At 34.8% G+C, this 20,968-nt stretch overlaps 2 protein-coding genes across 4 annotated transcripts; one reads left to right on the top strand and one right to left on the bottom strand.

Annotated features, from left to right (window-relative positions):
- Nucleotides 1–111: 111 nt before the first annotated feature.
- LOC141840751 (dolichol kinase EVAN) lies at nucleotides 112–10,003 on the bottom strand. Of its 2 annotated transcripts, none has more exons than XM_074728814.1 (14): nucleotides 9,802–10,003; nucleotides 9,154–9,266; nucleotides 7,910–8,119; nucleotides 7,650–7,754; nucleotides 6,777–6,847; nucleotides 6,586–6,663; nucleotides 6,283–6,512; nucleotides 4,237–4,426; nucleotides 4,091–4,156; nucleotides 2,363–2,451; nucleotides 2,146–2,260; nucleotides 905–956; nucleotides 694–794; nucleotides 112–494 (listed from the first exon to the last, which is right to left on the bottom strand). In XM_074728814.1, exons 1-14 carry the CDS (start codon nucleotides 9,990–9,992, stop codon nucleotides 381–383), a joined length of 1,725 nt encoding a protein of 574 aa, XP_074584915.1. In that variant the 5' UTR covers nucleotides 9,993–10,003; the 3' UTR covers nucleotides 112–380. The 2 variants fall into 2 exon arrangements, with proteins under 2 accessions (XP_074584915.1, XP_074584914.1); XM_074728813.1 differs by having other exon boundaries at nucleotides 7,910–8,122.
- Nucleotides 10,004–11,695: 1,692 nt separating this feature from the next.
- Nucleotides 11,696–20,792, top strand: LOC141838932 (protein BTR1-like). 2 transcript variants are annotated; one of them, XM_074726560.1, is made up of 8 exons: nucleotides 11,696–11,946; nucleotides 13,036–13,274; nucleotides 13,358–13,458; nucleotides 13,735–13,925; nucleotides 16,795–16,901; nucleotides 19,138–19,287; nucleotides 20,351–20,412; nucleotides 20,490–20,792. In XM_074726560.1, exons 1-8 carry the CDS (start codon nucleotides 11,865–11,867, stop codon nucleotides 20,575–20,577), a joined length of 1,020 nt encoding a protein of 339 aa, XP_074582661.1. In that variant the 5' UTR covers nucleotides 11,696–11,864; the 3' UTR covers nucleotides 20,578–20,792. The 2 variants fall into 2 exon arrangements, with proteins under 2 accessions (XP_074582661.1, XP_074582663.1); XM_074726562.1 differs by having other exon boundaries at nucleotides 16,843–16,901.
- The last annotated feature ends 176 nt before the right edge of the window (nucleotides 20,793–20,968 follow it).

Consider the following 20,968-nt stretch of genomic DNA (forward strand, 5'->3'; position numbering starts at 1 on the left):
AAATTCACATGCCCAGTTAAGGATTAATATACAAATTCATAGTGAAAAAATTGAGCATACAGGGGGAAAAAATTCAACCTATATTTTCAACCACCTCAAACCTTTATGACATATAACAATTAGGCGTTGTAAAATATTAATAATCAAATTTTTACAACTGTCCGGCCAAAAACAGCACGGACCTGATCCCATTGTTGCCTGTTCTGATGCAAACAAAGAATGTATAACTATGGGCCGTGGTACTAATGCTTCAGTGGAATTTGTAAAAGTATGAACTATAGCTTACGATCATCTGCTCTATATGTGGATGGCGCTCGATAAAGAAGTGGATGTGAATGTACATTATACACCCGGTTCAGTGAAAACGTAGTTAGATGTTATCATAGACACAGGAGGCTGAAAAATACAAGAGGAATAAAGGCATTGTCGAGTTGTGCCGTGTATGCCTCCAATAAGCCGCTGACCGTAACTGCCACAAGCAAAGATAACCAGTGCTGCACGTACACAAGCATGCATGAGCTTCGAGTTCAGATTACATTTGCAGCGTTCGTCGCGAGTAAATAGCTTACACATTAAGAACATATATAATGGTTTTTTTGGGAAACAATGCAACGAACCAATTAGCAATAAACTAGCATAGTGCGTGTAGAGTATGGCCTCTCAAAATTTTTGAAGAGGAAAAAGAGATCAAACCTGGGAAAAGAAATAACCAGTTGATGCTAGTAGAGGCAGGAGAACTGAGCAAGCTGCGAGGACAGACGTTATTCCAGCTGCAGTACCTTCAATAGTTTTCTCTACGGAATCAGAAACAAATATTTTAGTCACCTAAAGACCAGCAGCTTATCCATGTCAAAAACTATCGGTTGATAAAACTAATATTGAAAGTGCAAGAACATTAACTTACTTCCAGTTTTGCTCCACCGAAGAACACCATACTTGTGGCCGACAACTGATGCCTGAGAGGGGAAAAAGTCAGTTGCGAAGTTCTATCTGGTCTACAGTATAAGGTATAGAAACTTCAAGCAGGAATAAGAATATTGCTCACTCTTGTGCTATGAATGATCAGTAATAAATGACTAATACATTCTCAAGTGGGACATTCTTCAGTTAGCAGCATCTTTTGAACTTGCTAACCAGCTTAACAAGTATAAAAATACAGCATCTCAAACACATACAGCACATCTAATTACAAATCAAAGTCAAAAAGGATGACAGTGAAACGGATCTACTTTCAACCTACTACAGTAAAATGGCCTTTAAAGAGTGGCAAATCTTCCATTGAAGTACCAACTAAGGTAATCATAACTACCTCAGAAACCATTAGTAAGTAGAAGCCAATGGACAACTTCTAAAAGGAATGGAGTTATAATTGATCCAGTTTTCCACAATGAACTAACGACACAAATTAGAAATATAACCTTACTCCCATCCATTTATAATAATTGCTCATATTGACAGAATCAACCATGCCATAATCCATTCCAATAAATGGGTTTGCCAATCTCAAACAAAATTTAAGACCTCAGAGTATGATTTATTAAATTACCACCTGAAGCAAGCAGAAATTCCATGAAATTACCCAAATAAAAACACAGGGAAGAACAAAAGCAGAAGAAAGGTCATCAAAGTAGCCAGTAAAATGGCCCATGCTTTATTTTCTAGGTGTGTGGGTTATAAAAAATCAAAAGTAATGAAATTACTGACTACTGACAAGCTGCATTATGTTTTTCATGCTTCAATAAGATATCAAATAATTTCAAATTTAAGATAAATTGGAAAACGCTTGTTTCTGAAATAGTAATGCAGCAGATATTGTGAGAGTGCAAAACATGAAGCCACTTCTTTACAATGCTATGTGTGCTTAGACACACAAGTATAATAAGACAGATAACTTATACCAACTGTCATCAAACAACATGGCAACTGGTCAAGCTGTATGTAACAAGAAAGTGAATATTTCATGTTAAGTTGGCATAATGGCAAACCTCAAAATATAAACATAAAGTATAGATGCAAGTCCACATCTGAGTATCATATTTTTTGGTGAAAGTATGGGTATCATTTTAACAGCTATATATCTAACATGAACATGAATGATGCAATGACAAATAAAAAAATGGTAATTATGTGAAGTAAATTCTTTACCATTGTGTCACCAATCCCTAAGCTTAAAATCCCAGCAAAAGGAGCAAGGGGTCTATCATTCAGCCCAGATGACATCCATATTGGAAGGGCACATCCAAGTAAGAGGGAGAAGTGACTGAACAAGCAAAACCAAAAATTGTGATAAACAAACAAGTTGTGAAAAAAGGATGAGGAAAAAACAGAGAATTTGTACAAATGAAAAGAAGAAAAAATCAACCTGACAATAAGAATGTCTGAGTCACGATGATCAGTAAAAGCATTCATGAAGTGGTGAATAATGTGTCCCAATGGCCAGATTTTCCAGACCTGCCAAATGAGTAAATGTCAAATGATAGCTTTCTATTATTTATTAAGCTCAAAAAAATATGAATCAAAGGAATACATAAATATATTCAAGAGAAGTAATTCCCTACTGTTGAAAGTAATAAACGTACATAATTGAACTTTTGGCATAGCTTTGCCTATAGTTCTGGTTTCTAGCACTTGGATTCTTCATCTACATTCATATCCACGATGCACACCGGACACTTTGATACCAACAATCCAACTTATAGTCCATACCCACGTTTCTATACCTTGGGGAGCAAAATCCAAACTCAGAACAAGATTTAAACCTTGGTACTACTATATGAAGTTTTCCAGTGATCTAATCAGCTACACAGTAACACCTTTTAAATATATTCTCCATCGTTTTTGTGATAGTTCATATGAAATCATAAATTAGATGGCCCATGTGCAATGCTTTTTAAGTATGCCATGAGCTCTACTTTTGTCACACCCCAAGTTTCTAACTGAACTAAGCCAGCTGAAAGATTCTGAAAGACTCACCACCATAAAGATTGAGAAAAAATTATTTGCTATGCATACAGTTACTTCTCACATAATTATAAGTTTAAATTGAGACTTGTATCTTGTTTACTTCACAGGCCAAAGTTGTAATTGAAATCATCATGACTCACATAGGTGAATGAACTAATTGATTACCTTGTCAAGTTCAACCATTGGACTAAAATGCTAAAGCCCAAGTTAAAAGTATTTCACTCATTTAAACAAATAAAAGCCACTATTAGCACCTACCTACACGTCAATAGGTGGGACTAAACTAGGGTATCACAATCTTCCATGCTTAAGGCAAGCTTGACACTTGCAAAGACCTAAGTCCAGCTATATAGCCTAGAATCACATCTAATTAGAGATATGTGAGGTCAACATGGCTATATGATCATGTAGGAAGCCTTTTTCCAACATTGACACCTCAATATGTTGAAAATTAGACCCGCTCCAATACTAATTGTCATAAGCCACTTAGATGAGAGAATTGACCCTAAGTTGACAAGTCTAACCACTAATTCAAAATGCTCAATTCTAAGTTAAAAGTAGCTGATCATCTAGGCTTGACGTCCTTGACAAGACCTGAAGTATAACTCAAATTATAAATGGGAGGCATGTAAGGCCTAGTGGTGGTTACACCATTATAGTGGCAACTTTTTTCAATACATCACCATCACCATGCCCAGAATAAGGTTTGTTTATATATTAATTCTCACAAACTGCTTAGAGAAAAATTGACCGATTAGTACTTGATATTAGATCAGTTTCTTTCACATAATCATAAAGTTCCCAGTTCAACTCCAACGAAGTCATATGAACAAGAACAACAACAACAACCAAGCCTTATCCCACTAGGTGGGGTCGGCTATCATATGAACAAGAAGAAATAACTAAAACTGAATTAATAAAAAAAGGGCTAGAGTGTAACTACAAGTCAACCAATCATAATAAAGAACAGAAATGTGTAGGTTAAGTAACACAAGCTCATATTCCCACATTTCTGTTAGATTTATGGATTGCTTACAAGGGGATGGACAGGACCAGCTTGATATGTAATGTAAGGAAAATTAAAATACCTTGATAAAGAAGAAACTTATCATGGACAACAACTTACCCTAATCATTTCCAATACTAGAAAAACTGCAAAGGCTGCACCAAATGCAAGGTTCAAAAAGGCAGGCTGCAATACAGTTATACATTTCAAGTATAAAATAGGACAAAAGTTGCATCTTTTGAACATATATTTTATATGCATGTTACCTGAAGAAGAAGAGCAGGTGAAAACATTAGAACTGCAACTAAATGGTAGTATTTCCTAAGAAGAATCCTCTCAATCTTGCTGTGCTTTGATATATCATAGAACCTCAAAACTGAGACACAGATCACACAAACCCAATATAAACATAGTGCCAAGTGCTTGAGTGGGTCTGAGAAGACAAATGTAAACACCCTGCCAAAAATCACATGTGGATAAGTATCAATCAACCTTAATTGGACTAGAAGAAACTTTCGACCAAAATCAGGTTGGTGAAGCACTTTCCAATCCAACATTGTCCGTACAGTGTTGAACAAAAGTAAATTAGTTCAAGAGCATATATGCAAACATTATTAGGAGGCATAAATGAGGCCCTAAAGTGTAAAGCTTCTAGTTTAACACACCCGAGGCCCTGGAAAGCAACTAGTTCTAACTAGGAGTAAATTGTAAATTAATGTGAAATGTATCAATTGAATGACCCGCCAGCTAGGTCTTTTCAGTCATAGCAATTCATTTCCATGAGTTATTTAGCCACCATATTGTTGAGGAAATCATTTTTGGACACAAACAGACTAAAACTTTTGACAATCCAAACTGACACAAAAGACATCCATTACAGGATGTTTTTTCCTTGCTTACTCTATTTGGTTATTTACTACAATGTCAATGGCACTTAGAACCCAGAATTGTATGGTAGTTTGTAAGAATATGCCGAAAATGCAAGCTTACGTAAAGTGGAATGGTTAGAAGCTAGCATCTTCAAAGGTTGTAACCATTAACAATTGGTGCAAAAGGCAAAGGAAAAGCCAGATTTCCTGTTACTATTGCTAAAAATTGGCAATTCTTCATGAATCAGAATAAACTTTAATCTAAGCACATTGAGCCAGCATGACATTGATCCAAACCAACACATAAGGTTTTAGTGATAATCATGAATGAAATATTAGATATCATCAACAATGTCTATGTCCTGGTTTAGATTATAAGAGTATGTTCAAACTCTATCATGCATATGATATTTGTTTTCAACATTATTTGGTGTCAGAAAAAAAAAGTTGAATTCATAGTACAGATCTAAATTGCACTATAATTCCAATGAGCATAGAAGTGGTTGGTTAAAATTTATAATCTTTATCAACTAAAAGTGCAATATGAGAAAAATAGGTAGCTAATTAGCAAAAGATGTAAGGAAGTCCACAATAGAACAAACTTCTTAAGAAGAGAAAAAGTAAATTTGATGAAATAGAAACAAACCGCCAACTTTCATCCTATTATTTATTCAAGATTTCTAATTGGGGTTATGAAGAAATGCTTAGGATGAAGATATGAGATATTAGACCAGCATTTTTTGTTTTTTAAAGGATAAGAAGAAAGGATGATAGATTTCAGTTTTGTCATTGTTTTTCCATATCTTATTTTCTGGTTAAGATCTTATGACTAGAATCAAAACTGAACATTACATCAATATGGTAGTTAAATTTGAGATGAAACAATTAACAGTTTTAATTCTGTCTAGCAAGAGAAGGAGAAAAGTTATGATGATTGAAGAAAAGTGGCCCAATGATAGAATAATAACATCAAGTTGCATGGAAAAATAGAGAAAATAATAAGGCTATTGAAAAGCAAAACAAAAGCATGTTACAATCGTGTCCATAATCATCTGGAAGCAATCTGCTGGATTTCTCAGTTAATTATACAAGTTAAGATGGCTTAAATTTACTAAGCTAACCAACACCAAAGAACACAGCAATGCCTCAACATAGAACCCAAAAGACGTAGATGATTAAGTAAGAATTTATGAATTCCATAGAAAATTGGGAAAAAGTTGACAGGTAAAGCAACCTTCAGGGTACAAATGCATCAGAGAAAATCCTAATAGTTTCACATCAAAAAAGATTCAACTTGATTTATGAGTTGGCTCACTTGGAGCACTATAACTCCTATACTTAAATATTCACTTTACCATTACTTGGTTGAGATCCAACCTGGCAAGTGAGAATAAGTGAATATATTCAGTAAACAAACTATGTAACATATTTTAGCAACCTTACCATGCAACAGGATGCTTCTGAAAATCCCGAACAAGGTACATCCAAGCTGGAATCAAGGTTGTCAACATGAATGAGAGAGAAGCATAAAAAAAAACTGAAATTTCAACCACATTGTTTGGTCCCCCATTGGTTGCTAAAGCTTCAGGCTTCCTCAAGTTTGTTAGGTGAACCCAAGCCCAAAGAACAATTTTGTAGAATGCGGGGAAAAGGAACAGGCCAAGCATCACTCCCTGCATGTAGAGGAACAGACAATATATTATCAAGGATCAATGCCATTCATGATGATCTCTTGGAGGACCATACCTGAATAACTATTGCTATTTCAGAATGAGTTCCATATTTAAGGAAAGTCAGCGCTGATGGTGATAAGAATGTCAAGGCCTGTCAAGATTGTTAAATGAAACAAAGTTAGATCTCCTCCTGAAACATGATCTCTCAAACCTGTTTTTAACATAAAACAGCTAAACAGGTAGCTTGAGATGCAAAACGTTGACCTTGCTAAGGGAATGTGCCAGTGCATCACCAAAGTAAAGCACCAAACCACTAGACACTAGAAGTACTTCCCCTGAAATTGCAATGAGGTAAATTTTTAAGAGAATGTAATCTGCATATCTGTGATGCAGATCAGAACATTTTTGTCTGACACCTTATCAGAATTTTAAATTATGTATATTTTGTGAAATGCTTCCTTTTAGAAATTAGCATAAACATATGAAAGTAACTTCCGCAGTTCAGATTTGAGTGAGTTTAAGTTTATTTATCTGTAGTGATATTGTTTCCAGGAAGAAAAAACAACATGTCAAAGGAGTAAAAGAAAATTAACAAATGAAGAGGTAAGAGGAAGATAGGAGGATACAAATTATAACAGCCACAATGAAAAAACTATCTCATGTTTGTTTGTGGCAATTGCATAAATTAATATTATTAATCAAAAGGTTGCCAAAAGGGAAACAGATCCCTAATAATTAAGCAAACATTAAGAATGGCTATAGATTTTGAGCTCTCATCAAACTATCCTAATAGAATAAGAAACTGCTGAATACATCCTGGATATAGAATACAGCAATAAGGCAATTGAAATTCAACAGAGATATGCAAGAAATTATAACTCAACCTAAATTAGCCAAGGTACAAACACAAACAGGGCACTGTTAAGAACCTGTTTTAGTATGTCCCATATCAATTAAAGGCTTGATGAGATGTGTTGGAATTGGAATTTTCTTTTATCACACAAAACAGCTGAATGCACAGTTCAAGTTTTATCATAATCATGTCAAGTCAGAAAAACTTGAGAGCGTTTAGTAGCATGATTGTTAAACATGTAAATAAATGTACAAAAGTATAAATTATAGTAAAGAGATACTAACCTAATGAAGCACATGATGGGAATGCCAGAAGAATGTGCTGGATAAGCATAACACTAGCCAACGAATGACAAATTAACCACACAAATTTCAACAAAGGAAGAGACCCTGTGAAAGAGTAAAAGATCATGTAGCTGGAGAAGTTATCTACCAGATCAGAACCTTTGTGCATAATTGGACTGCTAAACTATGATATTAATTCTACATTCAAGAGAATATCAAAAAGAATGAACACACATGATTAAGGCACTAAGGCAACTAACCACTGTCTGCTTTTGCTGTGAAAGACAAATAGCAAAGAGCCATGGACAACAACACCATGTACATTAACCCACAATTTGAAGTTTGAAAGTTCTTAAGCTGAAAGAAAGTTGTATTCTTAGGAGAATGTTGGAATGCTAAACAGAAAAATATTAGCACACTAAAGCAGCTCGCTGATGCGATCCAAAACTGCATGCCCAATCCTGAAACATCTGCTAATGGAAAAAAAGAAGAAAATAAGAGAGGGTATTTCAAACAAAGTATATAAAGAAATGAAAATGAAATATGTAAACTATGACTGGATGCCCATGCTAATTTTATTTCTTTAGAAGTGTACAATGATTAGATCCCTCAACCTTTTTCCGAATAAAGTGGCCAGTGTAATTGAATTTGTTCCTACAGACATCGGACCTATTTAAAAGAACAAAAAACTATTTAAGTTTATTCCTTTGATTTCTCAAAAACCTCATAAATCAAATGACAAAAACCTCCAAGTTATGGTAAATCATACAATTCACTGACACATGCAAAGCCAAAATGACAGTCAGGGTAAGTCAGAATCCTTTTATAGTATACAATCTATGTACACCAAGGGTTCCAACTTGTCATCAACTTTCATCCATAGGTATTGCCTTGCCTATACGTTGAGTACCAACTTGTATATTGTCTCAGGGAAAAACAAATGTGTGTAAGCATATTGTGATTAAAGGTCAAGTAACTTGAGAACAATTATCCTTCTATGGGAGGCTTAGCATACATGCTGAATCATTAAGCCTAAGAAAGATAGGCAGAGAAATCACCTTGCTTATTTGATAGAGTGATGACCTTAAGAATCTCACATTCCTCTAACACAAGTAGTGTTTTAGGAGAGAAAATATCAAAGGGAAATCCCAGACAAAGTTTAACTATGTCAATCTTTCAGGTATTCAGAGTCAGTTGATAAAATCAAAAACAGTATGATACTTTATGTTGATTATGATCAAGTTTAATCCCAAGTATATTACAATGCAATTCACAATCTGGTGGTCAATACTTTCTTAACATTGCACCATACTTATATTGATTCAGAATATGTGGTCCATAGTATCATAAGATAGATCAGGAGAAACCAAATTTTACAGTCGTATAGCAAGAATTTGTCTTTATGCCCAAGGGAATATGACAATATTGAAACCTGAAAAAACCATGGAATAATTGCAAGGAAATTCACTTTTTGATTTGACATGGTATAGATGAGAAGCTCTACCATCAGGATTGACATTTTTCTCTAGAAGTACTCTCGAAAGTTGTATCAGTCGGGAAAGCATGACAGCAGGTAAAGTCACCGCACCCAGTAGTATCCCAGAAGATGCACCAGGCCTACATAATAATATGGACTCGAATAAAATAGTCTTTAGGTTTACCACAAGCGCATCAAAGACTCTTCATACCTGTCATTCAAGACGTGTAGTTTTAGGCACAAAAGAACACAATATTCTCATACAAGATATTTAGTAGCACATTCACAAAAGTAACAAAGACCATCACTAACAAGCACAAGCTCCTTCGTGGACCATATCTATGACCGACTAATAATAAGACCTAACGCATACTCGGTTCAGAACTTTTTTCGATATAAACTCCCATAGATTGAAATAAGAAACCCTAAACAATTAAGGAATAAGAATACGAAAAGCTTAAATAAACCTGAGGTGGGAATGCATAAAAAGGAACTGCACTATAGTGAAGCAACAAGAACTCGCGCCCAGGTGATAGATATCTCGAAACGACTACTACAAGTTAAGATCAAACCTAGTCAAGAAGGTGAAAGTGGAAGGACAGGTGTTTTCTTTATTTTCGGTGAATTCCAGCAAGCATATCACCTAATTAACCAGGTAGATGAAGGGGAGCAAACCTTGTTTTGAAGCGGGGCGGGGCGGACGATCCCTCCACGGAGATCTCGACGAGCAGGCCGCAAGCGGAGAGAAGGAAGAGAGCGAGAGACTCATAAAGGAGGGAGAGGGGGGCAGAAAGGAGTACACGCGAGACAAATAGGGCAACGACGGCCCTCTCGCCGTTGAGGATATCGGCCGCCCCTCCGGCCATTGCAGGGAAAAGGTCCGAGGAAAAACAAAACAACAAGAAAAAAAAAACAAGCAAGGGGTGTCAATAGAATGAGCTTGTTTATGACACGACTTATCTCGCGATGTCCAGCAGCGTGTAGTCGAGTCGGGTGGTTGTCACGACGCGCAGTTCGCCATAGTTCAGACGTGAGTAGCCGTGGCGTACACGCGAACACAGACACGAGTTACGTCGCGCAGCATGTACGACCGAAATATTCAACGCCAATAACTTATAACTTTTTTTAATTCGATTATCCAATTTTTACTATCTCAAAAAAAATTTCTACCTGCCATCAAAATAAATTAGAAAGCCTAATACATACCAATGAATGATCTAGCTTTGTAATTTTTTCAAATGTATTATATCATATGTGATATGAACTTTTATTGTCTAAAAAGTATATCTCAATTTTTATCATCACATCATAATTTATAATTAATGATCCATAATAAATAATAAATCATTTTAAATTTGCCTCCTGACATAATGCGTCATAAGGCACTCAATAGGATATATAATTTTTCAATAAAAGATGTAATCTGTCATCTCCAACGAATTCTACACAATCGATTCCGACAACTATATATAAGAAAATAAATTGAGAAATTGCAATTGGTCACGACGGATTAGGATATTGCTTTGGCTTTATCGAGATTCAATATTTGTTTACTTCAACAATTCTGTTCTATCGTAACCAACTTAGCTATGTCCCAGAGACACTCAATAGGATATACAAAGCATCATAGTTTTGAATCCAATCGATGTATTGTATGATTTTTTTTTCTAATGAGATAAGAAAATTTAGGACATGATATTTTCTTTTAATGAGATTGAAAATTTTAAGAAGAATCAAGAGAATACAAATGAGGAGGGAAGAGATCACTCCCAAACCAATTGAGTCAAAGGTTTAGATATCTGAATTATAAAAACATAATAATTTTAAATATATTTATTTAGATTCATTTATCAAACGTTTATCAATTTAAGCTGCATATTTATAATTTAATTCGCATATTAATCTAATAAATAAGATAAAAATATGTTAAAATTTATAAGATATTCATCATATTTTTATACTTAAATATATTTCCCAAAAAATATATTTTTATAATTATGAGTTGAATATTAAACTTAATTCATAAATTTTATGCTCATTTATAAAACCTAAAGTTCGTTGATGGACTTATACCATGACAAAATAAATAAATAAAATCATTTTCAAAATGGATGAGATGATCTATTCTGCCTTAAGAATGAATCAAACATTTAAGAATAAATTTGTTGTTTAAATTGATAAGAATGCATTTATATTCATTTAATATACATAATAATAATAATTACATATAAAATTTAAATAATTTATTAAAATAAATAAATAAATAGCGTATATAAATTAATTAATATTCATAAATAAAATTTATAAATTATTTATGAATCATCTTCATAAAATAAATTTTATAAATCATAGTCATAAATAAAATTTTTATTAAATTTATAAATAAATAAATAAAAATACTCAAAATGAACACTGTATTATTCCTCGGGGATACGTATTATTACTATGTATAGGCCGACAAGATTTATTCTGTTGGGCCGAGCCACATTTGGGCCCACATCTATCCCTAACTGCTCGTGGCGTCGTAATTGGTACAGGATGGAAGAATAAGGAATCAATCAGTGCGGCGCGGCCGAGAAAGAGGAGACAGTAGCAAGTTAAGCGAGACCTTCCTCTCCCTTTTCCTTTTTCTTTTTCCTTCTCTTGTGAATGGTCTGAGAGAGAGGTAGACTAGGAAGACACCTTCTCCTCCTTCCCAGCCTCCTCCGCCTCCGCCTCCGCCTCCGCCGCCGGTCGCAATGGAGTCCCCCAAGCAGCACCGCGATTCGTCCCCCGATATTGCCCCTCGCCGATCGCATCCCCCTAGATCTCCAACCGCAGGTATTATTGGTTTGCAAAACTGAAATAGTACTGATGAGCAATATGGCAGATGCTGGTATGGGATTTTGAGGTAGTTGTATGGGTGCGGATTGAGGTTAGAGTTTATGAGCGTGTTGCGTTGTGCTTCCGTGGCCATTTAGAGTTTAGAGCTTTTTTCGATACTGATTGAATTTGGCGGACTTTATTTTTTGCTTAACAAATTCCTAGCAGTTGGTGGTTGCCTTGTCGTGGAGATCATGAAAAAAAAAATCAGTTTCATGATAGGCAAGATTGTAAAAATGGAAAAAGAAGATTTGACAAGGTCCATTTTTTTATGCAGATCGAATTATGTCTTGCTTCAGTTGCATTCTCGTTTGTAAATTAGCATGGAGTTGCTTCTGTTGATGTTACATTGCGTTTGTGATTTAGTTATTCTGCATGCCTATTCTGAAGTTAGCTCACTAAGTGGCAGAAGCTCATATTCTAGATTAAAATGATTAAAAACATTCGGTTTTGAATGATAAACTAATAGCAAAGGTGTTAATAATTTTGTACATAGTTGATGACGTTATGTATCAGGCATAAATCTTATAATTTCCTTCAAATGTTTATTTGATATGTTGAAGCTTTTATTGATTTTTTCTAGCCTAAGAAATGTTAATGTAAGGCCAGGGCTTGTATTTTTCCTTATGCAGTCTGTCATATTATTTCTAGAGTATGAGAATGCTAATGTTGATTAAGCTATATAATGATTTGAAGTGAAATGAAAATGGTATGTTATGAATGCTATATTTTATGATGTATTTCTCTGTGTTTTCCTCTTCTTTTACCACTTTATCGAAACTCCTTCCATTCTTCTGCATCAAATAGTCTACAAGCCTCTTCCTCATGCAATTTATGTACCTTTTCAAGTATGACTGTCTATTATGTTGAAACATTTATAGTCTACAGGCCTCTTCCTCGTGCAATTTGTGTACCTTTTCAACTATGGCTGTGTATTATGTTGAAGCATTTTTTGTCTGTGATATCATACTACATTGTAGTCGTATATTCTTGATTTCTTTTTTGTTTAGATCAACAAACCTGATTTTTGGATATAAATATTTTTAGGAGATGACGAGAAACAAACACACATAAGAATTCTTGTATCTAACACGGAAGCTGGCTGTATCATTGGCAAGGGTGGATCTACAATATCTGAATTCCAGTCACAATCTGGAGCTCGTATTCAGCTGTCACGTAACCATGAAGTTTTTCCAGGAACGTCTGATAGAATATTATTGGTTTCTGGGATACTTGGAGATGTAATAAAGGCTATGGAATTGATCCAGGAAAAATTACTCAGTGAGGTCTGTAGCTATATATTATATGATATTTCTAGTTGTTAAAAAAGGACTTTTTACCACCTTTATTTTTTTTGCTTGGCATTTAGTTGGAAGATGGCAATGATGCTGAAGGTAGATCAAAAGTCAGGCTTATTGTTCCTAATAGCTCATGTGGTGCCATAATCGGAAAAGGAGGTTCAACTATAAAGTATAGTTTTATTCGAGCATATTTTTTGATAGTTGAATTGTAGATTCTGTTATATAGAAAAGGTGGAAGAATTTTCAATCCATAAGCAGTCTTTGCAACTTGTGGTTATTATTGGATATTGCACCAATTGTTTTCTAAATTTACAAAACACAAATGAACAAGACTACTTTTTACTTTTTATTTTCCTTTTTCTTTGTGCAGACTCTTTTATCTTGTGAACATGAGTCCTTATAAACATTATTCTGAGAGTAATTAGGGGCACTACTACTTTGTCAGGTCATTTATAGAAGAATCAAGGGCTGGGATCAAGATATCTCCTCAGGATAATAATGCTGGGCTAAATGATAGGCTTGTTACTTTGACAGGATCTTTCGAAGAACAAATGCGGGCAATCTTTTTGATATTGTCAAGATTAATAGAAGATGCTCACTATCCGCAAACATTGAATTCTCCTTACCAGTATTCAGGTGTATCACCAGTGCTCACCATTTGATTTTTTTTATCTACTGTTATTTCTTAATGTCTAGATTTTATAAGATGCCTTATTTGCTCTTTTTTAGGTTCTCGATGGATTATGATTGTGATTTTGCTCGTCTTAGTCATGAAAAGTGCCTTTACCTGTTTTTCTCTACTTTCTTGTGCTACTTTTTTAGAACTATATTGTATTACTTATAATGGAATATGTATGAATGTACAATAATATTTTCACTATATATAAAATACATTAAATGGTAGAAGCATTGTGCTTTATAACAGCCAAAGGCAAATTTATTCACTTTTTATATAAAATACATTAAATGGTAGAAGCATTGTGCTTTATAAAGAAAATTTATTCACCAACTTTTTAATTAGTAAAAGAATGGATTTTATATGTGAGACAAATTAAGTATTGATTGGTTAACTGAATGTTCAAGAATTAATAGTAAACACCTTTTAGATTATATATTTGCATGGTTCTACTAATATCTTCTATAAATTGGCAGAAATAACTGGCTGGTGTAATAAAAAAATCAAATTCCAATATATAAAAATAACATGATTTTCTCAATAATAAGCTGAAGTATAAAAGGACATCCCACAGTACGAAACTCCCACCACTGCGAGGTCCCTGAAAAAGTTGGACCACATTGGGTCTATTGTACACAACCTTACCTTGTATTATGCAAAATGTAGATTCTACGACTTGAACCCATGACTTTAAGGTCACATGATAGCAACTTTACTGTTGCACCAAGACTCTCCTTCAATAAGCTAAAATATGAAACCCAAAATTTAGCAAAATTGGAAGATCAGCCATAGTAAATAAATTTGGCAACAATAATATAATTTATTTAATAAAAATGGGGCAATTTTTTTTTTAAAATAATTAATAAGTGTATTATGTAGATAAATTATTCATTTGGGAGGTGATGTGGATTGTTTTGCCAAGTTGATATTCTGTTATCAATTTAACAAAATGTAATTGAATGATATATTTACCATCGAAACCTGAGACGTGGCAGATTTGAAAATTTTAAATCTAATGAAAGAACTAAAAATCCATACAAGGTATGGGATAGATTTATTTATTAACCTTATATACAACAACCAAACCTTATCCTACTAGGTGGGGTAAGCTATATGGATTTTTCTACGTTATTATTTATTAATACTATATGCAAATACTAATATCTAAAATGTATATCATTTACAAAACAAAGCTTTATGTTAACCCTTTCAAGTTATAAGCCTCCCAATAGGATCTTAGGATTTTATGTCAGATTTTGGTTAGTTTAAATTGGTTCAAATGTTCCAAATAAGATTTTTAATTGCACATGCAATCTGTTTATGCCATATGCGGCAACTATGCAACCCCCTTTAAAATTCACTTAGGTGGCTGCCTATGAGTTTGAGTAGGAGATTTCTAAAGCATGGAGACAATTGATGCAGTCTATTATTTTCTAGAGAGTATAATATGGCAGATGACATCATCATCTTCTGAAACAAATTTCAGAAGCTAAATGAGAAATTAGATATCACAATTAATTAATAGATTAAATGATAGAACTAAATGGAAATTGTCAGTTTCATCACGGAAGATTGCTTGTCTCTTCTAAATAATGTGTTTAATGGCTATCCTTTTGAAAAAGATTGATGGCTATAATATTTTAGGAAACATTTGTGTGTCACATTTGAGACACATGACAGTGCACATTGCTATTCTTAATAAAATTGAAATGCATAGTTGGAATCAGATTGGGTCATGTAGTAGTTGAAGATATATACTCCAAGGTTGGAAATCCTATCTTGTACTATCAATATGAGGTTGCATGCATCTGCAGCATGAAAATCAGTGAATTAATCAAATTAAGTTTAGGATCTATGGATATCATATGAGCAGAGAATAATCACTAAAATTTCAGTACTAGAGGGAGGGATCATAAATTACTCTTATGCCAACGGAATAGAAGCATGCTATTTGTTGGATACTGATTGCAAAATCAAAATTGAGTTCACAATTTTTAGATTGACCTAATCGAAATCATTTAAAAAAGAATGTTTATAATTCAAAAGGTAACATTAATGAAAAAACAATAGTGTATAAAATTTTCATACCTTGCTTATTAGGAATTAGCTTCATATAGTTTATTGAAAATTTCATTTTGCCCTCCCTTCTAGTGTAAACGAAAATTCTCTCTAGAGTTTCATGGCTGCCAAATATCAAAGTTCACTTTGTGATTGCAAAATGTCCTCCAGAGTCAAATGCCTTGAGTTGTCTTTTGTTGAAAAATGTCCTCATCTCCTAGAATTTACTTTTTTTAGGGAAAAAAACTCTCTTAACACCACCTCCTAAATCATTTGGGTTTTACCTTGACTAGGATGTGGAGCATATCTAGTGCAACTTTCTATTTCAAGTAAAAATTAGAAAATGAGATGGTTCTATGATTGTAGAATTTCCAACTAATGCAAATTTTCATATCTTGCTGGTTATATATTGTCCTGTTAAAGGCCTAATGATCTATTGTATTATCTTTTTACAGTGCCATTGTTTGTAGTATTATTCCTTTCAGGGACATTTTTCTTTGATCTCCCCGCATCCTTCCCTGCATCACAATCTTAGTGTACATTTATGCCCGACTATATGACTTGAACTGTTGCCATTTCTATCGTGTTTGTGAATCAATTGTGTCAAGTTGTTTCTCATATTTCTCTCATTTCTCTCCTGTCCATGTTGATCCCATTGGCTCAATGTACATCACTCTTACAACTTTTGACCTGGGAAATTAACCAATTTCTCAACTGTATATAAAATTATTTGTTAATTTTTCTTCTTTCCTTTGTTATTCCTACTTTTAGGTATTAACTTTCCTGGTGTTCCTGTTGGGTATATGTTTCCTTCTGTAGCATACAGTCCTGTGACTTACAGACCAAATGGATCTGGAGGAAGAAATTCAAATAACAAGGTTAGATACACTCTTCTTGCATATAATTCTTTCTGATAGAAAACATTGACATTGTTCTCTTATATATTTCTCATTTTTATTTAAAAGTCTTTTTCTTTATAATCTATGCTATTATCAAATGTCTTACATTTATTGAAAATTAAACCATTTAGTTTTAGTTTGTTGGTAGAGCCCTTGTTTATGTGTCTCTTCCATACACAAGCATGTTGACAGTCACATTATTGTTAAAGCAGCTTTAGTCAGTGTAGGTTAAAACTTTTGGAAACGTGTATTAGGAGCATAGAGACTACTTTTCTTAAAAGTTTTAACTAGTCATCTGATTCCAAACAGGAATTTATCTTATAAATCCATGAATGAACATGACCAAGGTTTTGAATATTGCTGTCAGAATCCATCTTGATCCTAGACAATTTGGCTCCATTGATGGAGAGGAGAGTAAGGGCATGCCAGATGATCATCTGATATTTAAGTTTTTGACAGTTTTGTTCTGATCCCTTAGTCGAGAAGATCATCATTGTGTTATCTTAGTCGTTATGACAATACATCTTTCCTATTCAATGAACTTGCCAGTCATGAATATGAATAAACATCTAGAAATGTTATGTAATGTTGTTCTACCATGAAATTTTACAAGAGAGTAACTGGGAGGAGAGATGAAACAAACAGTTCTGTGAATCAATTTAGTTTCAGAACTAGAAGACCAACTATAGATCTTATTTATTTAATAAGATGGAAAAGCATGAGAAAAAAAAGAAACATTGTGCGTCTTGGGAGAACTTATGATACTCTGTGGCAGGCTTTCGAAAAATAAAAGAATATCTAATAATTAGATTGCAACGGTAAGGTTGCTGCCATGTGACCTAGAGGTCACGGGTTCAAATCCTGGAAACAGCCTCTTGCCAAAGGCAAGGTAAGGCTGCGTACAATGGATCCTTTCCCCGGACCCCGCATGGCGGGAGCTTCGTGCACCGGGCTGCCCTTTATCTAATAATTAGATTGAGTTGATTCGTTAATGTTATAGCTGTTCAAAATGTAAAACAGCTTTCCTATGAATGTAAGTTTAAGTCAAAAGTCAGTTCTAAGTCCTTATATTTTTTACCTATTACTAAGTGTACTCACCAGTTATTTAAGACATCTCCTCCATGTATGTTCGATTCCAATAATAATTGTGCTAATTAGTAGTATGATTAAATTAAAAATTTGAATTATAGAGAAAAGTTTTAAAACCTAAAGGATTTATGTAAAATATAACTAAAACTAAATGTATGAAATGCAATTTTAGTATCACTAAAAGAATCAGAGTGCAGATAAGATAAGCCAGACAGATTTAAAATTAAGTAGGAGTTTTAGAGATTTAGAATATGCAACACATTAATAAATTTTGTTAGCATAGATGACAATGTTAAGATGGATAGATGACATTAAAAAAGGAGAAAATAAGAAAGTAATTGTATCCTAGACTTATCAGGTACAATTTTTGATAGATGGTAAAACAATAGCAAGAGCAATTAGGTTGAGATGGCATGAACATATTCAAAAGAGTTTAATAGATTAGAAGAGTTGAATCAACAAAGCAGAAGGGGTAAAGGATTGAGATAGAACAACGAAACTGTACTTAATGTAATAAAAATGAAGGGATAAAATCCATATAATTGACCCCCAAGTAGTTGGGACTTGGGATAACTGGACAAATACTCTATCTACCTCAATGATGATCTAGAAACATTATATGCAAGCTTGAGGATTACTTTTGAACGCTTGATTATCTTATTTTACAGTTTTCCATGGTGCCGAACTATTGGACATCCTTTTGAAAAATTGTTGATTCATCAAAACTGCATGCGGCATGATTTGCAGTTTTAGAAATAATCAAGTTTGATCCCTGAAGATATTTCTAGTATACACTTGTGAACCAGATGTAAGCTAGTCAACACTCATTGCAGGATAGAAGCTGGCTCATTATTCTTGGTTATGTATTAGTATTCAAGTCCACTGTTTTCTTTTCTTTGTATGCTTGCAGAATAACATAGGCCTGTTTCTGGAAAGCTTGAAATTAATTTGGAGTAGGTTATATAAACTTAAGATTTTCATGTCATCTTGTATTTGATGTTGTACCTTTTGAAATATCTTTTTTTTTTGCCATAGTTTGATGTTCAATTCTCTATGGCAAAATAAACGTCATCTTATAGTTTACTTGTGACTGCACCATGCTATTTATGCCTTGATCACATGGCAGGGCACAACTTCACCTGTTGTTTCACATCCTTCACGGTCACCTGGCGGACCTCTTGAAGGCCAGGGTAATTCAGTGACAATTGGAATTGCTGATGAGCATATTGGTGCTGTTGTTGGTCGTGGAGGAAGGAACATAACGGAGATCAGTCAGGTTTATTTTTCAGAAAGCATTATCATAATATGGCCTTTAGTTTGAGTCATTTTAGTAGGTTCTTTCTAGTCCAGATCTTCCACTTTATTCTTAGTAAAATTGCAATTTAAGATGTTTTTATCTCTCTTAATATGCATTTACCACTTATATATATATATATATATATATAGAGAGAGAGAGAGAGAGAGAGAGAGAGAGAGATGCTATGCCGCCGCGCCGTACGGCCACCGCCCTGGGTGCGATTGATGCACCACTTGTCGACGCTTCTTCCGGCAGCGGATTCCTGCCGGATAGTGGTCGGAATCCGGCGAATTTGCCTGGAAACGTGACCCCTACCTGCTCACCGCCACTGTCGGCCAAATCGCGATCGGAGACCGGCCGAGGAAGGACCGACATCGCCCGCCGGTCCTTCCTCGGTAGGTCTTCGGCCGCGATTTGGTCGGAATCCGGCCGCGATTTGGCCGGCAGTGTTGGGCGGCGAATTCTTGCCGCGATTTGGCCGGCAGTGGCGGTGAGCGGATAGGGGTCACGTTTCTGGGCAAATTCATCGGATTCCGGCCACTATCCGGTCGGAATCCGCCGTTGGAAGGAGCGTCAGCGAGTGGCGCTTCGATCGCGCCCCGGGCGGTGGTCGGATGGCGCGGCGAGGGCGGCGGTGGGTCAGGGAGTCACGCACGAGTTTGTTGCGCAGGATAGCAATCTCATATATATATATATATATATATATATATATAGTTTCCATTTTTGCATACTATTGCCCACAAACCGCGACAGGAGATAAAACTTATATAGGAAGCCTCCATTAATATCTTCTAATGGAGGTAGCCTTCACATAATGGAACAAGCAACACTAATCTCAAAACACCTTAGTTTTAAATACTGTTGTGACAAGGGCAAGTTTTATTCCCCAACATGATAATTTACTTTCTTCATGCAAAAAACATCTGAATATCGATAATAATTAATTTATTTGTCTCTTTTCTGCTCTTCTATCTCTATAATCATCAGATGTAATTTGCAGAGGTTCTCGAACCTTTTTAGCATGTAAATTTCTGGCTTTCAGGTTAGTGGGGCCAGGATAAAGATATCAGATAGAGGCGATTTCATTTCTGGCACATCGGATAGGTACAAGCTCTTCTGGTTTGGCAAATTCATCATACAAATTGTGATTTCTGATACCTTTTGTAATCTAAAACATTCAGGAAAGTAACTATTACTGGATCACCTGACGCAATCCGAACTGCGGAGTCCATGATCATGCAAAAGGTTTCTTCTAACACAGACGAATGATCACGACCAAGATGATGATGGAATTTGATTGATCAATTTTGCTGCATGATCTCTAGAGTCTGTCAGTTGCTTTGGTGAGAGTCTCTTTACTCTTACCCTGGATATTCTTTTGTTTTGCCTGTAACTCCTAGTAATCTTCAGCGTACTGATAACTGCCTGATCTATGTTTTTTTATTGAAGTAGTTTATGAGAGTGCCTTTGAGATAAATCCATAATACTAAAGAATCAAAGACAAAATCTTAGACAGATCTCCATGAAAGAGACGTTGACGCTGGAAGCTTATTTGGTCAACTTCATCAAATTTAATTGTTTAAAAATAAAAAACAGCAGGGGCGGCTGCCTTGCCCTACCACCACAAGAACTTAACTAGCCGTCCAAATCCTTTTCACTC

Source organism: Curcuma longa, chromosome 11 (genome assembly GCF_044706935.1).
Source record: "Curcuma longa cultivar G26 ecotype Majalengka, Jawa Barat chromosome 11, ITB_CL_G26_1.1, whole genome shotgun sequence".
NCBI classification, from domain to species: Eukaryota; Viridiplantae; Streptophyta; class Magnoliopsida; order Zingiberales; family Zingiberaceae; genus Curcuma; species Curcuma longa.